The 21385-nt window shown below is 35.3% G+C and overlaps 1 protein-coding gene across 2 annotated transcripts in view; it reads left to right on the plus strand.

Annotated features, from left to right (window-relative positions):
* FSTL5 (follistatin like 5) overlaps positions 1-21385 on the plus strand; it is a 330515-nt gene that overhangs the window by 180927 nt on the left and 128203 nt on the right. For both annotated transcript variants that reach the window (XM_042808092.1, XM_042808093.1), the window contains exon 6: positions 12008-12128. In XM_042808092.1, the coding sequence (XP_042664026.1) occupies positions 12008-12128 (121 nt within the window). The remainder of the gene's footprint in view (positions 1-12007; positions 12129-21385) is intronic.

The raw sequence follows: 21385 nt of genomic DNA on the forward strand, positions 1-21385 counted from the left end.
ATTAACATACTTAAGAAGGGAAAAAAAAACTTATGTGCAGCAGCAGCCAGGAGAGAAGAATGAAAATATGTGAGAGAAACAACTCTGCAGGTGCCAAGGTCGGTGAAGAAGGAGGTGAAGGAGGTGCTGCAGGTGCTGGAGCAGAGGTTCCACTGAAGCCTGTACGGAAGACCATGGTGAGGCAGGCTGTGCCTCTGCAGATGGTGGAGGTTAATGGTGGAGCAGACGCCCACCTGTAGCCCATGGAAAAAACAAACCCATGACAGAGCAGGTGAATGCCTGAAGGAGGCTGTGACCCTATGGGAAGACTGTGCTGGAGCAGGCTCCTGACAAAAGTTGTGGACCTGTGGAGAGAGAAGCCCATGCTGGATCAGGTTTGCTGTCAAGACTTGTGACCCTGGGGGAGACCCATGCTGGAGCAGTCTGATCCTGAAGGACTGCACCCTGTGGAAGGCACCCAGACTGGAGTAGTTCATGAAGAGCTGCAGCCCGTGGGAAGGACTCTCATTGGAGAAGTTCATGGAGAACTGACACTTGTGGGAGAGACTCCACGCTGGATTAGAAGAGTGTGAGGAGTTCTCCCCCTGAGGAGGAAGGACCAGCAGAGACAACATGTGATGAATTGACCACAACCCTCGTGCCCCATCCCCATGGACCACTGGCAGGGAGGAGGTAGAGAAATTGGGAGTAAAGTTTAGCTCAAGAAGAAGGGAGGGGTGGGGGGAAGGTATTTTTAAGATTTGGTTTTATTTCTCATTGTCCTATTCTGATTTGATTGGTAATAAATTGATTGATTTTTATCCAAGTTTCTCCATGACGGTAATTGGTGAATCATCTCTCCCTGTCCTTATCTCAACCCACGAGCCTTTTGTTATATTTTCTCTTCCCTGTCCAGCTGAGGAGGGCAGTGATGGAATGGTTTTGATGGGTACCTGGGTTATATCCAGACTCAACATACCACAGGAAGACCTTATTATACTTTTTTAAATGTTCTCAGGATTATGAGAATTTTTCTCATTTGTGCTCACAGTACAGACAAAATTTTGAAATCTGAAGACCTGTCATAAATAATAGTTCCTGTCTGCATTTTAAGTTTAATCATAATAAGGGCATATGAAAAATAACATATTTGTTGTAGAAAACAACAAGGATGCCTGAAGTTAATTTATATTCACATGAATATTGAACTTCAGTTTTTAGTGCATCTTAAATTTTACATCTCCTCAATCTTGCTGTGCAATGAGTGCAATCAGGCTCTTGGACTGCATTTTTTTTCTCATAGGTGTCCATATAGTCATCCTACCTAATGTAAAATTGAAATGAATCAGTTGGAGATTGGAAATGGTGACAGCAACAGTCCAATTTTTATTGATGTATTTTGGATCAGAAATTATAAGGTTCTTGCATTTGCATCTTGATGCAAGAGAAACAAATATTCCTCTCCAGACAAAGCAAAAGTAGAGTTTTTTATTTAAAAAGCTATTTCAAAGAGTGAGAAAGTTTTAAAAAAATATTTCAAGTATTATAGCAAGAAATTAAAACTTGTCAGGGTATTATTTTTTAATTTTATTTAAACAACTCTGGCATCTGGATATAACTCTGTAGTCTAAGACAGAATTACAGTTAAAAAATAATTATAACTCCATTACACAGTCAGACAAGGTAGTCAGCAATGAAGCTCCATGCTACATAATCTCACCATGCTAAATGAACATTTTTTTGCCCGTATACATTCTTCTCTGACTTGACTGCTTTCACTGCTGAGTAACTGATTTAATGTTCTAATTTCCAAATCCTATATTTTCAAGTCAGATATGGCTTGATTTTTGGAAAGGACTTACTGAGGAAGTTAACCTTTTTGACCACTCTGTTTTGAGAAGTAGGTACTAATCAGAAAGAGTATCTACCCTTCCAGAAGTGTGAGCTATGAATTAGGCAGAATATTCATCAACTTCATCACCTCTGGTCTAACATAAATGCAAAATATCTGCAAGATTTTTTACAAAAGTGGGGTACTTCCTTCAAAAGTTTGTTTTGTTTTGAATGATATAATGGTTTGGGTTGGAAGGGACCTTAAAGACCATCTAGTTCCAACCCCCCTGCCCCGGGCAGGGCCCCCTTCCCCCAGCCGAGGGTGCTCCCAGCCCCGTCCAACCTGGCCTTGAACCCTTCCAGGGAGGGGGCAGCCACAGCTGCTCTGGGTGCCCTGGGCCAGCGCCTCACCACTATCACAGGAAAAAATTTCTTCCTGATATCTAATCTAAATCTTCCCTCTTTCAGTTTAAAACCTTTACCCCTTGTTCTATCCATACACTCTCTGATAAAAGAGTCCCTCCCCATCTTTCCTGTAGCCCCCTTTAAGTACTGGAAGGCCGCTATAAGGTCGCTCCAAAGCCTTCTCTTCTCCAGACTGAACAACCCCAACTCTCAGCATGTCCTCATAAGGGAGGTGCTCCAGCCCCCCGATCATCTTCATGTCCCTCCTCTGGACCTGCTCCAACAGGTCCGTGTCCTTCTGATGCTGGGGCCCCAGAGCTGGCCCCAGCACTGCAGGGGGGTCTCACTAGAGCAGAGCAGAGGGGGAGAATCCCCTCCCTGGCCCTGCTAGCCACACTGCTCTTGATGCAGCCCAGGACACGGGTGGCTTTTTGGCCTGCAAGTGCACATTGCTGGATCATAGTCAGATTTCCACCCACGAATACCCCCAAGTCCCTTCTCCGCAGGGCTGCTCTCCATCCACTCCTCTCCCAGCCTGTATTTGTGCTTGGGATTGCCCCGACCCCTGGGCAGGGCCTTGCACTTGGCCTTGTTGAACTCCATGAGGTTCGCATAGCCCCCCCTCTCCAGCCTGTCCAGGTCCCTCTGCATGTCATCCCGTCCCTCCAGCGTGTCAACTGTACCACACGCTTGGTGTCATCACCAAATTTGCTGACGGTGCACTCAATCTCACTGTCCATGTTGCCAACAAAGATGTTAAACAATGCTGGTCTCAACACCAACCCCTGAGGAATGCCACTCATCACTGCTTTCCACTCAGACATTGAGCTGTTCATCAAGTGGACAACAGTGATGAGTGGCATTCCTTAGTGATTGGTACTGGGACCAGTGATGTTTTTTTTTTTTGTTTTTAAAGCACTTTGAAAGAATTTAAATTAATCCAAAATAACAGAGAATATTTGATTTTTCTGGTTAGCTATGAATATTCAGTTGTTAACAGACTCACTTGTTTATCTGTTATATCTTATGGAAAAGCAAACTGAAATTTAATGCAAAGTTATAAATGAAATGTCAGTGTTTCTAGTACTGTAGACTGCTTGATTACTCTATATTATTGTTGCTGTATAGAAGAGAAAAAACATCAGAAGTGTTATGGGGAGACATGGGAATAAAATGTGTTTTTTCATTGATGAATGCAGTTATTCTTGGATGGTGGAATCACAGTTTTCTGAACAGTAAGCCTTTTTGGATTAACATCAGTGAGAGCTACATAAACTCTAAGAATACTTGATCTTGCTCAACAGTGAAGTTCAAGTTCCTTCTGTTTGTGAAGGTGAAGTAAACTATACTGGATTAGAGTTCGAGCTGCTTTCCTTCTATTTATTTCTTGTACTAATGAGCTAAGAAAGCAAAATTTTGTAGAAAAGGGAGATAATATAGTATGAAAGCAAGTTGAATATATAATAATAATAAATTTTCTTCTTCCATTCCTGCTGTTTAATGATCTATTTTCTGGAGTCAAAGAAAGTATTTGGGATCCTTATTTATTAACTAATATGTGTAGTTCTAAATACCTGTATATATTTATTTTTTTTACAATGTTAACGTAAGAAAAATGGAAATACGTTACATTTTTATACAAACTCATCCTTACTTCTGCATTATACTTTGCTGTTTTCTCAGTGTCATTTAATTCCAATTAGTGAGACCAAGCAAAAGCCATTAAGAAACAGTCAAGTGAACCACTCACTCTCAGGAAATATACGAAGTTCATCACTGTTTCAAGGAATGATAACTTTAATTTATGGGAATTACTGTAAGACTGAATATGACATTTTCACATATCTGTTTAATATGCTTCAGTTGCAAGTGATGTCAGAAATACAATTTCTCATAAAGTATAATGAACCTTTGAATAGTGTTACATATCCATGTGTGTTTGTAGATAAATGCGGAGGGTTGGGGGGGTGTGTATATGCATATATACTATCTTTACATTTCTAATTTAATTTCTAATGTAAAATGTACTGAAAGAGAAATTCTAATTCAAAATTTCTAATGTAAAATGTACTGAAAGAGAAACAAATTTTAAGTAGAAAATTAAGTACAGTTTTCTTCATGGCTATCTGTAGGTATGTGTACTTATCTGTAAATCTGAAGAATATGACATGCTTAGGAAGAATACACTATACGTAGATGAGTAGAGCTGTATCTACAGAGAGATTGGTTACTATATATTAACTTTAAAAAAATGTAATCTGAAGGAGTTATACATTTAATTTATTTGTAAGATGCAGCATTAATTGCTGCTAAAAGTGTAGGTAAGATAACATTTTAATTAGTTTCTTCCTGTTGTTCTTTATTTTTTCTCAGATTTGCTTCAGTTACTGTCAGGTTTTATATCTGCTGGCAAACTGTTGCTTCTTTGTGAAATGAGAACAGATGTGTGTCCTTTTTTATGCAATAACTTGGCCTGAATTATGGCTCTATCTTTTCCTTCAAATATTAAGATTCCTAAACTGTGTTCCCTACATTCTGCCACTGAGATCTGAAAGAAGAAAAAAACAAAACAAAACAAAACAAACAAACAACCAAACCACAATATTTTCTGGTTTTATTTCTGTATTAATGATAATACTGTTGCACTTTCTGCCAGCTGATACTTTGTGGTACTTGTTTACACATCTTCTACTAATGTAAATCTTCCCTGTCAGCATTGGGTTCTCCAACTCTGATCAAAATACTTTGTGGAGCCCTGGCCTTTAAATTTTTGCCTTTATGACTTTTGATTTTGTATCTTATCAGTGGTATTACTGTATGTTATTTGGAGGACTTGGAACTGAGAGAAGAGATAATAAGCCTATCTCCTCTTTTTGCATTTTTAATCAACTTTGATGTTTCCTACATGGGGCATAGGCAGAAGCATATTTTGCCTGTTAAACTATAGTTCTATTTATTTTCTGCCTATTAATTAGGAATACCTTGTTATTTAGGTTGTATTATCTATTTTTACTATCACTAATCTAAGAAAAACTGAACATGCACTATATTCAACTCTAGATTAAAAATAAGAATTCTACATGAAACTTTAAAATTGGGGTAAAAGAAGAGAGAACTTTTCAGGGGTCAATAGTGAGATAGACCTTACACACACTGTAATCACAGTACTAAACCCTAATATCTTGATCTGTGTTTCCTGCCTTTGCTTTTATCAAGTAGAAGCACTTCCCATTATTTTATTGCATAACTGATAATTCAGTTACTCTGCAGGATTATAATTTAGTTATTTAGCTACTGGAATGGCATGCAAGGAAAAAAGGGCTATGAATAGCTTGTAAATGAGATTTATTCTATCTTATTTCTTGGTATTAGGTTAATACCCTGGCATATGTATTTACAGTGTTACTAGTTCATATATCTGGGTAGACAACCTGAAGTCTTTTTTTCAGTCCAAATGGAGCATTTAGGATCCTCAGATGTGTATATGCATTGCAAAATATAACTGCTAGATGGTTTATGAATTTCTCAGTTTCTGGCTAGGAACAAAGTCTATGCCTAAAGTCTGAGAATAAATGGTTTTAAACAAGAAGACCTTAGTCACTGATTTATGTGGGCACAGTCTAATGGTTGGTTAATGCAAAATATAGAAGAAACGGTTTCTGAAGTGGAAGTTACCTAGGATATTGTTTTCTGTAGCCGGTGACTTTGAGCTTAAGCCAAGCAGTTATTCTTCACTTCCTTCTCTAGCTCAATGATTCTTAAATTCTGTCCTGTGAAACAGTGTCCTCTGAAACACAGCAACAGGCTGCAAAGAGAGCTGGACCCAGCTTAATTTCCTGGGTAGGTTCAAGGGCTGGTGTTAACTGAAAGTGGACACAAAAGTATAATGGTGCAGGATTTTGTTCGTACTCCTGTCAACATTGTTTTCTGTTGGTTAGCTCCAAAGCCACAGACTCAGGGTTCTGGTAGTTCTGGGTCTAATTCTGAGGTGGAGAATTTTACCCATGCCATCTATGTGTTACTGATACTTATTTTGGTCCTATACCGTGGGCTAGACATCTACAACTTCAGCATTATACTTGCAGACATCTAAGGACATATTTATATCTGAGTCAGATTAGGTCTTTCCCCTGCTAAATGTGGAAGTGGAAAAGCAGGGAAGTGTGACTCATTGGACTAGTTTGCAGAGAAGCCTCATACCTGAGCAGCATAACTCAATTATGATGGGACAGTATTGAGATAATACCCTTATCTGAAATTGAGTTCATGCCTTTAATGCCACTCCAGGTGGGCTTACTAGTTCAGATCTCTGTCTGCTCAGGGATCTCTGTGTCATGACCCATTCTGTGATGCAAAAGTCCCATATCTTTGCTCACTCTACCTCGAATTTCCAAAGGTAATGCTTTACTGTAGACACCAAATAAAGGATGGTGTTTCTGCCCTACAGAACATGCTGGTAAACTAAGAATACTGATTTAACTGGGTTAAGGGAAGTTAAAAGCAAGGAACAATTTAACAAACTTTATTATTATTAATTTGATTTCATAAATGATCAATTAGTTTAATTTCCACCCCCTCGCGCAGTCAGAATTAATTTGGAGCACAATTCCCACAATGTTTGATGTACTGTAGATCAAGCACTGAGCAATACTGTTTTGATTAGATAGTTGCTTTTAGGAAAGATGAACACAGATTAACAGAACCACTGTATTCACTGTAAAGGAAATTTTTGTAGTTGTATTTCTGTAGGACGTTCTTTGGTGAAGTACATAGAGACCATCAGTCACAGGCAAACAAAAAAACACTGACTGACAAAATTTTTGGTAAGCTTAACTAATAAAGGAAATGTGTTATTTGTAATCTAGCTTCATAACATCTGCAGACCTCATTGTGGCCGTCTGAAATCAAATTGAAATGAATGAAACAATTTATTCCGATGTGCAGTTTGTCATTTTTAATCAGATTACTTTTCCCAGTCTCCTGAAATTTGGAGAAGTACTGACTAAATTCCTGAGAGGTTTTGAATTTAGCTAACAGTGTGCTGTTTCATGGGAAGTAAATACTTGTGTGCTATATCTTTAAAAAATACGTTTTCCAAATAAAACAAATCTGCCCTCCATGTTTCAAAGAGCCTTCTGTTCTCAGGGATAAAGTTTGTAGTTTATAAAATCCATATTTAATTTAAAAATTTAGATAGGTTTCTAAGTTTTCAGTATTTATGGGGTTTCACAGTGAGACATAAATAGAGCAGCAGTTTTGCTGTATGTCTTACCTTTTACCTATTCACGATATGGAAAGTAAATACTTCACTGTCTTTATGGAAATGTAAAGTAAAATTCATGAGCATAAATATTTTTGAACATTCTCTGGTATGAATTTTCAACTGCGAAGCCTGAAATCAAATAATCCCATGTATGACTTGTATGTTACAACATAAAATTGTGCAAGTCATCTTAATCAGACTTTAACTATTTTAGAAAGAACTTTTTTCTAGCATGTAACTCACTAAAAATTTTGTCTGTTTCTATCTTCCCTAACTAATTACTGTCTGTTTAGTTTAACCAAGGAATAGAAAAGCTGGGGTTAAAGAATAGGCTTAGGAATAAGTTTTCTTGAATTTTACTCTTCCCTCCTGCATGGACAGAGATTAATAGAGTTTAAAATTTAAGGCTTAGAACATCTATGATACACCATCATGCAATCTAACTTGCATATCACAGACATGGATTTTTATTCTATTTGTCCTACACTTTTAATTAAAAAAACGTAATGTCTTGATTTTGTCTGAAGCAAATAATGTCTGCAAGGAACTGTGCAGCCTAGATTTGAAAACATCAAGGGGAACTTTGGCGTCCCAGGGTTCAAGTTTAATTGTTTCTGTAGCTTTTATTTTTTGGGTTCAGAGGTGTTATTCTTTTTTCCTGTCCTGTTAACTTTTGTTTGCCAAGTTGAAACACCCATATTTATTTTTTTCCCCTGTGAAAGTACCTATGGAATGTGATATGGTCTATCCTTAGTCTCCCTTTAAAAAAAACAAAACAAAACAAAACACAAAAACAAAACAAAAAAAAAAAATAATAATAATAAAAAAACAACCAAAAAAACAAACAAACAAAAAAACACAACAAAACAAACATACCCCCAAACCTATAAAGATTGAGTTTTCTCAGCTCTCTAATGTAAAGGGTCTTCAGCAGGCTTCTGATTACTTTTATGGATCCTTCCTAACTTGAAAAGTTCTCTTCTAGTTTCTCATCATTAAATTTTAATATATGCAAGTCAAAACAGAATGTTGTGTTTGCATATCAGTCCCACCATTGCCTTTCTACCCCTACTTGCCTTGTTACATGTCAGAAAAACATACCGGTTGGTTAGGCTACAGAATGATCCTGGAATTTATGAGACTTCCTTATCCACGGCAAATCCTGCCTCTTTTTTCAGATAAAAGGCTTTCCAGGGCCCATTTATCCTCATTAAAGTATGATCTAGGTTCTTATTCTTAGGTGAATAACCTTACATTTGGCTCTACAAAAACACAGATCCTTTTCCTGAAAACATCCGCCCATGTGATCCATTTCATTCCATATGCTGGCCTGTCCTTCTCCTCATTATTATTCACCTCAACAGTATATACCATCTGCCAATTTACTCCTTTTATTTATTTTTAAATTATCGAAAAAGATTGGGAAGAGACCCCAGACTTTCAAAATCCCACTAGATTGTTTCAGCTGTTGGTGATTCCTTACTGACATCTATTTTTTCAGGTTTTGCAATTACTGACATTATTATTCATGCAGTATATGCCTTATTGATACGGCATAATATTATTCTTCTCTTGTAATGATGTAGGGTGTGAAATTAAAAAATGCATACAAGAAGCTGTTAGGTTTAGCAAGCTGCCTTTGTAAATCAAACCCTTACATAAGTAGAAGAAAATGAAAAATGGGGTTGTCTGACAGGCTATATTTCGTAGAAGATGGTGTTAAAATATCATGTCGTGACAACATTTAGAAACACAAAAATATTTATAGTCTTTATTTGTGAATTCCACTGTTTACTTCTCAAACCAATATTGACAATTATTCTTGACCTGTTTGAATATTTGTACTGTGTCATTATATGTTCCACCTTATCGAATTTCACTGATATGTGAAGATCTGTTAAAAAGTAATAACAAGAAAAAGGTCTCCTCATCTGGTGCGCTAGGGACACTTGTCAACAGGAAGTTTGACCCTGATGATTTTAAAACACTTGATGCTAACATAAATTGCTAAATGACTTCTCTGTTGACCAATAGGTTTGTTTGGCTAGAGTCTCATATAGGTTGTAGTTTCATACTACAGTCACGCTGATCTAACTGTATGCTGCTACAGAAACAGGTAATTTTTCAAAATCCAAATCCCCATACCCTAATACCACTTCTGAGTTGTACCTCTTGTGATAGAATATTAATCTTACATCCCTTTAAGAGTAAAAAAGCAACCAACCAAAATCTCCATAAAGATTATTTTTGCTTTTGATCAGAGAGTTGATCTGATCCATGGATCACACTGTAGTTGGGAGATGCCTAGATCCAGCATAAGAGAATTCCTATTAGATAAAAACTGGAAGAGCTCTTTTAGCAGCAAATTGCAGATAATTAAGATTAATCATGATATAAAGTCACTTCTGTACCTTCTAAAATCTGTTCTCACTGACATATATGGAGAATTTGTCAAAGCTGGGTGAATTTTCCAAAGAACCCCAAAGTATATTGCCAGCATAAAAATGTCTATATATAAACAAACATCGAGTCTTATATCTGTAGTCAAAATGATGGGTTTACTCAAGATGAAAATTAAATGACTGCCAGGAAAATACATCTGTCCATAGCATCATTTTTGGAAATATCTCAATCATTCTGGCTAATATTTTTTGAATTATTATTATTTTTATTTTAAATAAAGTTGACCAATTATAAATGAAAAACATCATAAACCAGACTTCAACACAAAGGATTGAATCTTAGAACGCTAATATGCAGTTAAAAATGTGGTAATTCAGCAGCAGATGTTGGTGGGCTTTAACAAATATTTTATTGCACCACCTTAGGTGTAAAGTTTAATCATTGTTTATACAATTGAAGCTAGTGGGAACAGGTGTTTTAAACTATTTCAGACCATGTTTTATGAAAAATAAGCAAAGGAACAATGCTTCTCACCCTAAGTGTCCTTTTTCATGAACCAGCTGTGATTTTAAGCACATTTCATGCCCTTGAAATCTCAGAGATTTCTTCTAAAGTGAAGTTTTCAATACATGCCGTTATACCTTTAGTACTACTTGTATAACTACAATGGGCTTAGAGTTATTTTTTTCCCAGGCTGCATTTTTGTCCTTTATATACCAGCTGTAAGATCTACACAATTTCATTTTTTCTTAATTCAGTTTAATGTGAACTTAATAAACAGGCTTTTAAAGTATGAGAAGTAGCTAGCACTAACATTCAGGTAGCATAGTGTATATCTTTAATTAATAATAGCTAAAGCTGGTATTGTGGTGATTTTTCTTATCTTTGTGAATGGATTTCATACTTTCTAATGTACTAACAAGGTTATTATCTTTTATAATGCTTTTATATTAATATATAGAGGATTACTTCTAGTAGGATAAAATGTGTCTATCTTTTCTCTTTCCTCTAGTGCTCATTTTATTCTCTTATTATTTGCTTAGATATTTTGTATTTACATGAATAATAACTGAATGCATTCCTTTCTATTCCTGCTGATTTCTTTGCAGAGCAACTGAAACAGAAAAGCCTCTGTATTCCCTGTTTTTCAGAAGCTAGCATATGATAATACAAATGTAATGATTTTGCAGTTATTTTGGGAGACAGGTAGAGGGTAGGAAGAGTAATAATTTTACAAAGGAATTAAGTATTTATACTATTTTTTTTTCTGTGCCTGGTACAGAACATTGCAACAAGGAGTTGCATTACATTTATTCTTTCAATTATGTGATAATGTTTTTAATACATGCGCCATGTAAAATGAGAATTCTGATTATTTGTGGTTATCAACATCTTAAAAATACTTTGGATGGAATTTTGAGGTAGATGTCTACAACATATACAGACTTTAAACCAAAATGATGCACAAATTAACATTTCTCTGTGTGAAGTTCATTGGAGTTAAAAAACCAGTAGCTATTAATTATGATCTATTTACACAGTGTATATGCCTCCATTGAGAAGCAGGGGCCTTTTTGGGTCACCTGCTTTTATAACAGGTATTTGGGAAGATAATAGGCTTGTCAAGAGCCTGTAAGAAGTTGCTACAATTAGTTGGGGAATAGGAGTTTATTTTAGTTATTTTTGAGAATGTCTGAATTTGGTTTTTTTGTGGTTAGGAATTAGATTGAAAGGAAAAAGATACCACATCATGTGTACTTGGGAAATTATCATCTCAAGTATATTTGAATGTTTCTTAATCGCCATTCCTATACATGTAAAGTGAAATCAGCTTTAACATTCACAGTATCTTTATAGTGCTTTTGTCTGTGCTCATTATATATATTCTCTGTATATTCTAAAAACTTTTGTGTAATCTCAGTGAGTCTGTCCTAAAGGTATTAACTTTTAAAACTGCAATAAATAATTACAGAGTAACTGGAAATCCCTGACTTGACACAGTTGCAGTTCATTGCCCCACAGCAACCTTAAAACGATCTATTAAATGATTATTAGAAACAATTAATTATACCAGAGAACTCTAAGAGCTCAAATGTAATTTCATGGTTATAATTTTCTTGTCAGGTAATAAAACGGGATGAGTTTGGCAAGGATCTGTCTGACTGCTCTCTCTTCGATTTGCTGAAATACGATGATTATAATAGTGACAAGCACCTAGCTCTGGAAGAATTCTATAGAGCTTTTCGTAAGTACAAAGATTAGCCTATTTTTCTTCAGTTTTGTTTTCTCTCTCTTACTTTATTTTTCTAAAATGGTTTGGTTTTTTTTTTTTAATTTTTAAATCTTGATACATCCTGGTTGCTGTATTTAAACAATGAGCACAATTTAACAGTCATGATGTAGTAGAGAACTTCTTAGCAGAAATCAATGGGGTCCATTAGTGTCCAGATGTCTGAGGGATTTTGGTATTGGAGAATTTGTAGATAATCTTTCTTAATGCCAACATGTGTTGATAAGCCTGAGTTGTGCACAAGTGGGAAGTAGTGTGGTCAAGACATAATCAATAGAACAAAAAAGCTAGAACACTTCCCCACACCCTATATTTATGAGTGCTGATAAGGCCATTTCTGACAAGCCCAGCAACAAACATACCACTTCTATTAGGTGCCTTATGTCTTCACAGGACTCGGAGAGAGACAGATTTGTAGTGTAGTTTTGCCAGGTATTTGTCCTCTGAAAGCCAAATGTGACTGGGGACAAATGGGTCAACATGGTAGTGAGTAGCAGAAAGAAGGGTGTTGAGAGCTTTTATATGGTATGCTATATGCAATATAAGATACATCTATATATCTTGTTATATCCAGAGCAGAACTGATAATTTTCACTCTTAGCTACCTCAAATCTAAGACTGAACCTTGAAATGTGATTTTGGTTTCAGTAGCTGTTGTTCCACATTGAGCAACCTGGCAGCATATCAGATAAAGTTTTTGCTCAACTCTTCCTGTAATTATAATTTGATTATACATTGACTAGTCCATGAGTTTATCTTCAAGTCATTACAGCCTGTTGCTTTACTCTTGTACTTTATCTTTGGATAACTGACAGCTTTCAGCCACTGTAGATGATGTCAAATGAAAAAGATGCAAAACTACTTACAGAGTTTAAAACTAAAAAGTAATGAATGGATATTAGGAAAAAAATGGCTACACAGAAAACAGTAAGAGTAAACATGAAATTAATCATCAAGGAAGGCTGCCTGAAAGTCCTAATTTTGCCCATTGAATTCTATCTTTATTTCTCTAAAAGTCTTTCAAAAAGTGTGATTTTGGGATCCTTAGCTGAACGAATGGTTTACTGCTCCTGACAATAAACTTGATCCTGCTTCCCGGCATTATCTGACTGCTTTTCTTGCAGTGTCCTGACACAGTCTCTTCTCTGAGTCACTTACTAAATCAGCAGAAAAATATTCACCCTCCACATCCCACCCCCAATCTTGCTTATTTTTTCTGCCATTTGGGTGACCTGAGTAAGTGAAGTGTCAGACCATAATTCATGCAAAAGAAGTGAGAGTACAGCCAAGAAACAAGGGGGGAGAGGGAGAACAGGAGATGGTAGGACTTTGTGGAAGTGAGATAAAATAATTCATCTGTACCAGCAAAACACTAGGAAATACCTTAATTTCTTTAATAAAAGTTGTGATACTAGTCTGACTTACCATAAGACACAGAATTGCATAGCATCTGTAAAAACAAGCCCATGCATTATCTACAGTTATATAGATGGATGTTATACATGTAGATCTTGATTATATGCATAGATGTAGAAATATAAATGGAAGCATGTAGGATATATCGCAAACCAAGAAGGTTAAAGACATGTTAGCATGCTGTTTACAAACACTGAAACCATATTTTAATGGAATCACAACATTGTTCTTCCAAATAAGACTTTGATGTGCCTCTGAGAGACTATTTTGCATAGCTGTAAAACTCCAGGCACAAGAATCACTTTTTGTTGTACTTTTGAATAGTGAAGATCATTTCCATATGGTATATTAAGTGTTGCCTTAATATGAATGATAATGAAAACATTAGATTACGTAAAGTTAGAAATTATTTACATTTCCTTGTTGCAATACAATAGTGAAGACCCTGTTTAAAATTATTGGGGTAACTTGGAAGATGATTTCTAGGGCAAGTTTTGTTCTTCTATGTAGGGTTTTCTAACAATCTGCATATTCATTACATTGTTTAAAAATGAAACGTAAAAAAGGTACTGGTTTGTTGAGTGTTGTGTGCCCAACAGGCCAAAGGAATGTGGCATACCTTTAGTCTCTTTAATTAAGGCAAACCAAATTCACTTGAAATAAATTTGAGGATTAACTCTAGTTCCGTTGAATTTGGTCTTGAGAGAGTTTGAATTGAGTCATTCTGACCGACATCAGTAGCATTAACAAAAATCACATAATGCTGTAAAAGTATACTAAGCTACACAAAACCAAAATAAATTAAATGAGAGCCACCAGGTTCTTCAAGTACTGTTCTTATGTCTAAACAAGCTGACCCCAAGCTGAAACCAAGCTCTCCACACAAGCCAAGCCAACCCCAGGCAAAGTGAATGTGACAGCCCCAGTCCAGAGGCCTGTGTTGTTTGCCTAGGGCAAAGCCTGTGACATGTTACTAGTAATGACAAGCCTGGATTTGCCAGAATACAGAGCATTAATACAGAGAGGGAACCAGATCCATGTAAGGAAATACATACAAGAAGCACTCATGTCACATCTTCCACACACCGTTCCACACACAAGTATCTCCTCGTTTAAGCATGAAGCTATGATAGAATTAAACATTTTCATTTTCTTCAATAAAGTGAAATAGGAATGTTGAAAATATTTATTCCAAACAGAAATAAAACTGAATATTTTTTCCAGAATATTCTTTAAGTATTTAATAATCTCAGTTTTGCATTCCAAGTTTATAATTGTGTTGTATTATAATTATATATTATAAGTTCAGAATTATCATTTTATACATTATGGAAAAGATTATTTTTCACCAGCTTCGACACTTTCAAACATGTAGAACAAATTAAAACCGAAATAGGAAGAAACTTTTTAAAAATAGTTTTCATAGCTATGTAATGAGTGTAAGATTATAACTGAGTAATAGTATTTGCAGGGAATCAACATCTAAAGTATTGTGGTCTTACTTGTTATTTAAAGACGTTTAAAAGACATAACTGTTACTTTAAATGAAGAATGTTTGTAGAATTTTTGACCTCTCACACAGTCCTCTGTCCATTGAGCTTGACAGTGCTTGTCACTGTTTTTGCATTCTTTTATCAGCACCTGTTTCATCTACATTTATAACCGAATCTCAGTTGCTACTCCCAGTGAATCTGCCTCTGTCCCCAGTAGAAGTGGAGTGGTGGATTTGATAACCATTGAACTCTCCTCATTGAAGTTTTTCTTCCCAACTGCTGGATCAAGAGTTACTGTCATTTATTCAGTGAGAATGGCAGTGGGGAAAAGTTGGGTTTGCAGTGCTGGAAAAATTGAACCTAGTGAAAACTGCTGAACAGAATTCAAAGAGTGGTTTCGTTATTTCTTTATTTCTGTAATTCTAATGAGTTCATTTTTTAAGTGGGGAGAGGGAATGGAAGAAAGGGCATAGATGGGAAGCAGTTGTAATGTCTTATTTGTTAAGACAAGAGTCATATGATCACAGGAATGCTAGGACTAGGTGGTAGAGGTAGGGGAGGGGTGATAGCAGTCACAGCATCACAGTTTTTATATATGGCAGTTTCCCAGGAGTACTTTTGAAACCCATTTGTTCCTAAAGCTGCTAAAAAGTAAAATGTACTACAGATAACAAAATATACATTTAAAACCCATTTGAATTTGTGAAGATTAAGCAATTTTCATATTCTAAGTGTGATTGTGCATCCATGTCCTCTACTCAGCACAGGCTCATGTTGCACAGAAGAACCTTGGAAAAAATATGAGAAGTCTGGAAAAGGGCTGAGAGAACGCATTAGGGATATTTGTGTCATCAGCCTGATCTTAAAAAGGGGATAGTGGTAATCAAGCATACAGCTAGCATACACATTTCTAGCTGTGATTTCAAATGGTTTTTATAAACAATTGGATAAGATTTTGAATACAGTTGGATAGGATTAAAAGCCATTTTCACTATGCTGTTGAACAACCTACTCCCTTGAAGTGGTTTCTTTATAAAGGATTAGGCAATTACATTTTATTTAAATATGAATGCATATCTGTGGGATTAATTATCAGTACTGTTTCATTAGCATTTGCAGGTGGGAATTTTTTTCATTGGTATACTTAATTAGAAATTTGACTGTCATCTAAAGATTGTAAATTCAGTATCAAACGTGACTGTAGATTGCATTGCTTTATGAAGAGTTACCCACAGATAACAGCAATTCTGTTTTTTCTGTAGTGGCAGAAAATAAACCACCTTAAGGCCAAAGATTAATCGTTACCTGTTTTAAATGTATTAACATGTACATAAATATGTAACTATACACAAATGCATATACATGCTTGCTAGCATTCTGTGAACTACTTTTGACAGTCTCATTTTATCTGACAAAATGAGTTCTAAATAAACAGGACAACAAGATGTGAATAACTATGCAGTGGAATAAAAATCCCTTAACCCCTTCATAACGTCAGATGCTGAGGCAGTAACAAAGAAGATGCTTGAGAAGGGTGATCTCTGCCTTGGAGGTTTGTGCCAAGTCCGTGTTCACAAAATGTTACAGGCAGATGAAGATGCTTACTAGCTTCTCTAGTGTTTTATGTACTGGCAAAACTGATGTGATTTTCTTGGTATCAGCTGTTTTCACTCATACTGTGAAGGGGGGGGGATTGGTGCTATAGCATCTATGTACTAGATATCTGTATACTAGATGCCATAACAATTTAATTAGATCAATAGTGTATGCAGAGCAGAGCCTGAAAAAATGTTTCCATTAATATAAGAAGATAAAACAGAAAGTTTAGATCTAGCTAGGTTTTGGGAGCTTGGGACTGAAGGAGTCCTCAGCTGATTTAGCCACATCATGTAAAATTCTATCGCAGAACTGATCCATCTCCATCTTAGTGTTGTGGTTTGCTTTTTTTTTTGTTGTTTTCCTTCTCCAGCCAGCCCTAAGCTAAAGGATATTCTAACTGTGAATGCTTTTTTTACACAGGGAAAAATATAGTTAACTTTTTCTGAAAGGGTGGCTGAAAGCCTAAGATAATGGAGCCAAACAAAAGCTAGAAAGAGGAACTACAGATTCTTGAAAGCTTTATCTTCTATAAACTAAAACAACCAATGTGCTGCTTTTTTATTTTTCAGCGATTCTTTCTTTGTGTAATGTCTCATATGGTATGAAGATAATTCTGTGTTTGCTGTAAATGATGTCTCTGTTTATCTTCAGTGATTTTTTCTAAAGTAAATAATTTCATGTATTTTCCTCCTTTATACTACCATCTAAAATGAAATTTCAAAGCAGGTACTTAAGGTGGCCTTCATAGCAGCTTGCAAAACCTCAAGACATACCACAAGCAAGTAAATAGCAATAAATTATTCTGTTTGATCACTCAGCAGTTGCAGATGTATATGTAGGCACTTCCCTTTGTGAGTGCGGTAGAAAGAATGACGCTAATTTAGACATTTATGAATAGATCTGATTGAATACAATGAATACAAATAACAAGTGTATTATAAATAATAGAGCTAAATGCTCTATGTAACAATTGACATCCTGCATAAAATGAAGAAAAAAATAGCAATATCTTTCAGAATCATTTTCTATTGTTAGCATAGAACTATTTTTGATGTTGTCTTATGCTCAAAAACGGGGCCATGGAAGGCCCTCACACTGAGGACTTGAGTATAAAAATTACCACTAGATGTACAAGGAATTGTCATAATTGGCTAGCCAAAACAAAATATGACCTACTTTTACAGTCCTTTCTTCTGTTAGTGATGCTTTATAGTTCCACTGGAAATACTTGTGCTTTCATGTACCTCTCCACACTATTAACAATATCTAATCTGTTGTGCAACTCTTATTTAGGATCATATATATTTTCACTGTACATGCTATTGCTTTATATATTTAAAAGTACCTTCAGTTTTGAAATTCTGTTCAGGTCACAGATACCAGATTCAGATTTCAAGCACTCCCTATTGCTGAGATATTTGTATAAAGTGATATATAAACCTACAGTAACAACAGCTATTACATAACTTTATCTGGGCTAAAATTACAGAGCTTGTCTTCGGGCTTAGTTTTTAGGAGGAAGTGTGAGGTCACTGCCTAATATGATTGTCAAACTTGGTGCTTTGTTGTATCTTGAATCATGTGGAAAGCAAGCAGCAAGAAGTCCCCCATTAATATAAGGCTCATTTTGATCACATATGTTCAGTTATTAAAAGCTCTCAGTCCTCAGAAATTATTCTAAAATATCACTGCTTTCATTATGATAGCTTTACTTCCATTTTAATTTGTCAAATGCAAATATTACAGGTGCAGAATCAAAAATACTTTTTAAAAATATGTATCTTTATTTCCAAAGCAAATAGACCAGAATTTACAAACAATGACCAGAAAAATCTAAACATAAAATCTATACTGAATTATTCATTGAAATAAATGAAACTTCTCATTGGCTTCCATAAGTCATCCTCAAATCTACAAAGCCTAACCCAAAAAATACTCACTGAATTTATACTTCCAATGACTTCAGTATGAGGTCCCAAGTATTGCATTTAATGTGGAATCTGAGCCAGAGCTTTATAACTATGAAGAGTCTTCAATAATAAAACAGGTTAACAAATAGAAGAGGAAAGATTTTCTGAGGAAGAGGTATTATTCTGTCTCCCGTTACCATTAATTCCTTTTCAGCAACAACTAGTGTGTATTAGATTGTTCCAGAGGGTGTTATATTTCAACACTAACCTCTGAAAATACCAGTTAACATCATACTGAGTAGGAGCTATTAGACTTAGTGGTGATATTTTTCTGCTCAACCTAATCTATCTTTCAAATTCCTACCTGTGCTACGTATATTTTCGATCTAGAGATTCTCAGCTGGAAGACAACGCAACATCTTCTGTTAAGTGAGCAGAATTTTGAACTGATCATTTTAAACAAATAAATATTTAAGGTATTAAATACTGTTTCATGGATTGAAGTAGTGTGCCTGAAATTTCTCACACGCCACTAAGTCAATTCATTTTGATGCCAAATAATTTCCAAATTATGATAAATGTGTTTATTTCGTGCTTCTTCAGTAAGACTACATATGGGTTTTTTCTGGAATTTTTTTTTGGTGGTAGTGTTTTTTTTTTTTTTTTTTTTTTTTTGTTTGTTTTTTTTTTTTTTTTGTTTTTTTTTTTTTTGTTTTTGTTTTTTTTTTTTTTGGGGTTTTTTTTAGAATTTTATTTTATTTTTTAATTAAAAAGGTCTCTGAATAAAAAGGGCCATTTTAAAAAAAAAAATCCTAACAGTTGCTGTTTGACAATGCAGAAGTCCTCTGAGGAATATTAAGCTGTTGAGTGTTTTGCCTGATCTGATCTGAACCAATGTAGAAGAAAACTGATTATAACGTTCCTTCTTTATAATATACATTTGATAATACTTATATAGTATCATGCAGCTGCAGTTTTTTATTCTTTTAAAATTTTGCCTGATTTTTGCCTGCCTTCTGGATAAACACAAAACTAAAGATTTTATAAGGTACTGCAAGATCACATATTGTACATGCTTGTCATGAAGCTCTGATGAAGTATGATATTCTTCATTTTATGTAGCCCTGCTACTGTCTCTCCTAGGCTGTGGAATGCTTGCACTGACAAGTAATTTAGGAACTGGATAAAAAATGTCAAAATGAACCAATCATCTTTAAGTGTAAATAACCTGTTATTTTCCAGGGCCAAATATCTAAAAATGGAGTACTAGTAAAACACAGTTACATTGTGATGCCAAATAAATTAGTTGCAGTTCTGTAAATTTAGAATTTGATCTTTTGCTAAGGCCAGGTGCCAAAGGTTATTTTCTTCATGTTTTTGGGGGAATCAATTAACAAATTTAAGGCCATAAGGTTTGCATGAGTAGATGAAGCAATTATTTCCCAAGGTCTTTGGGTAACAGGAAACAATGAGGAAATTGGGAGATTTTGTTTATGAACCTTGAGTTCTGCTGACCTCTAATCCCATCAGTGCATTTACCTGGAAGCTTTTGCTTGGTTCAGTGATGTAGGTTTCTAGAGATAGCACTGTGAAATATGGGATTGCAGAGGATTAAGTTTAGAACCAAGCACCTTAGTTATAGTATGTTTCAGACAAGAGGATTGGTAGAGATTGACTTGCATAATATTTGTTATTGGCTCAAAATGCCTGAGAGTGAAGTCTTATATGCTTTTCAGTGAGCTTATTTCAATGCTATGAAGAATAACACAGAATGTTGAGGAAAAAATCAACACGAAGCAATTATACATATTTGGTTATGGTTGGCAAAGTCCCCCAGTAACTGATCTATTAGTTATTTTTCAAGAATTAGTTATGCATCGTGAGATGCAGTATTTTGCAACTGTTTTGTGATGTTGCCAATTCTGAGAATATTTTCATCTTTGCAAAGCAGTGTACCTGTAAGATTAGACTATGACTGATGTTCCAACAGCCACAAATACCTTTATCTGTATATTGTAAGGAACATGTCAAGGCAAATTTAAAATAATTTATAATCACAGTTTCCTTTATTAACAATTTTAAAGTTTTTAAACATTTTTTAAAAGTTTTTTTTTCTCCATAACAAGGAGGGGAAGGATGGGGGGGGGGGGGGGGGGGGCGGGGGGGAAGGGGAGAGAAAAAGAAAATACTGTCAGAACATAAGGAGTAATGACTGTGCATTAAAGGAGAAAATCACTAGCTAATCCACAAGCAAGAACATTAAGTATCTCTACTTCAAGGCAGAATTAATCTTCTGGAACTATAATGAATATTAATAGTATCATAAAATATTATTTAGTAGGAAAGTATTACTTGTTTCCTTTGCACCTGTGGCATTACCTTTTTATCTAGATTTCATAGTTAAAATTGGTCACCAATTTAAACTTCCAGAGTAACTGGCTATAAACACTGTTAGCCAACAATAAATATTAATGTAAGCATAGTTTCTAATATAATTTTCAATATTATAATTATATTAAAACTCAATACAAGTTACCTTTCCTTTAAAAATAACTGGAATCATATTTAGTATTTGACTTTTTTAGGAAGCAGCATAGAGAAATCCTTTTCCTCTTACAAAACCCAGAGTGTATTATTCTGTATTTAGGACATGGGTAAAATGTTCAAAACTGCACCACAGGTATTTCCTTATGTATCTAAATAGTTGTTTTATTTTTCGATGCAGCTGAGTGCATCAATTTAAAATCCATTTAATAAAAGGAGATCATTTCTGCATGTTGACGTAAAAGGTTTA

Source organism: Tyto alba, unplaced genomic scaffold (assembly GCF_018691265.1).
Source record: "Tyto alba isolate M040663 unplaced genomic scaffold, T.alba_DEE_v4.0 Super-Scaffold_6, whole genome shotgun sequence".
Taxonomy (NCBI): Eukaryota; Metazoa; Chordata; class Aves; order Strigiformes; family Tytonidae; genus Tyto; species Tyto alba.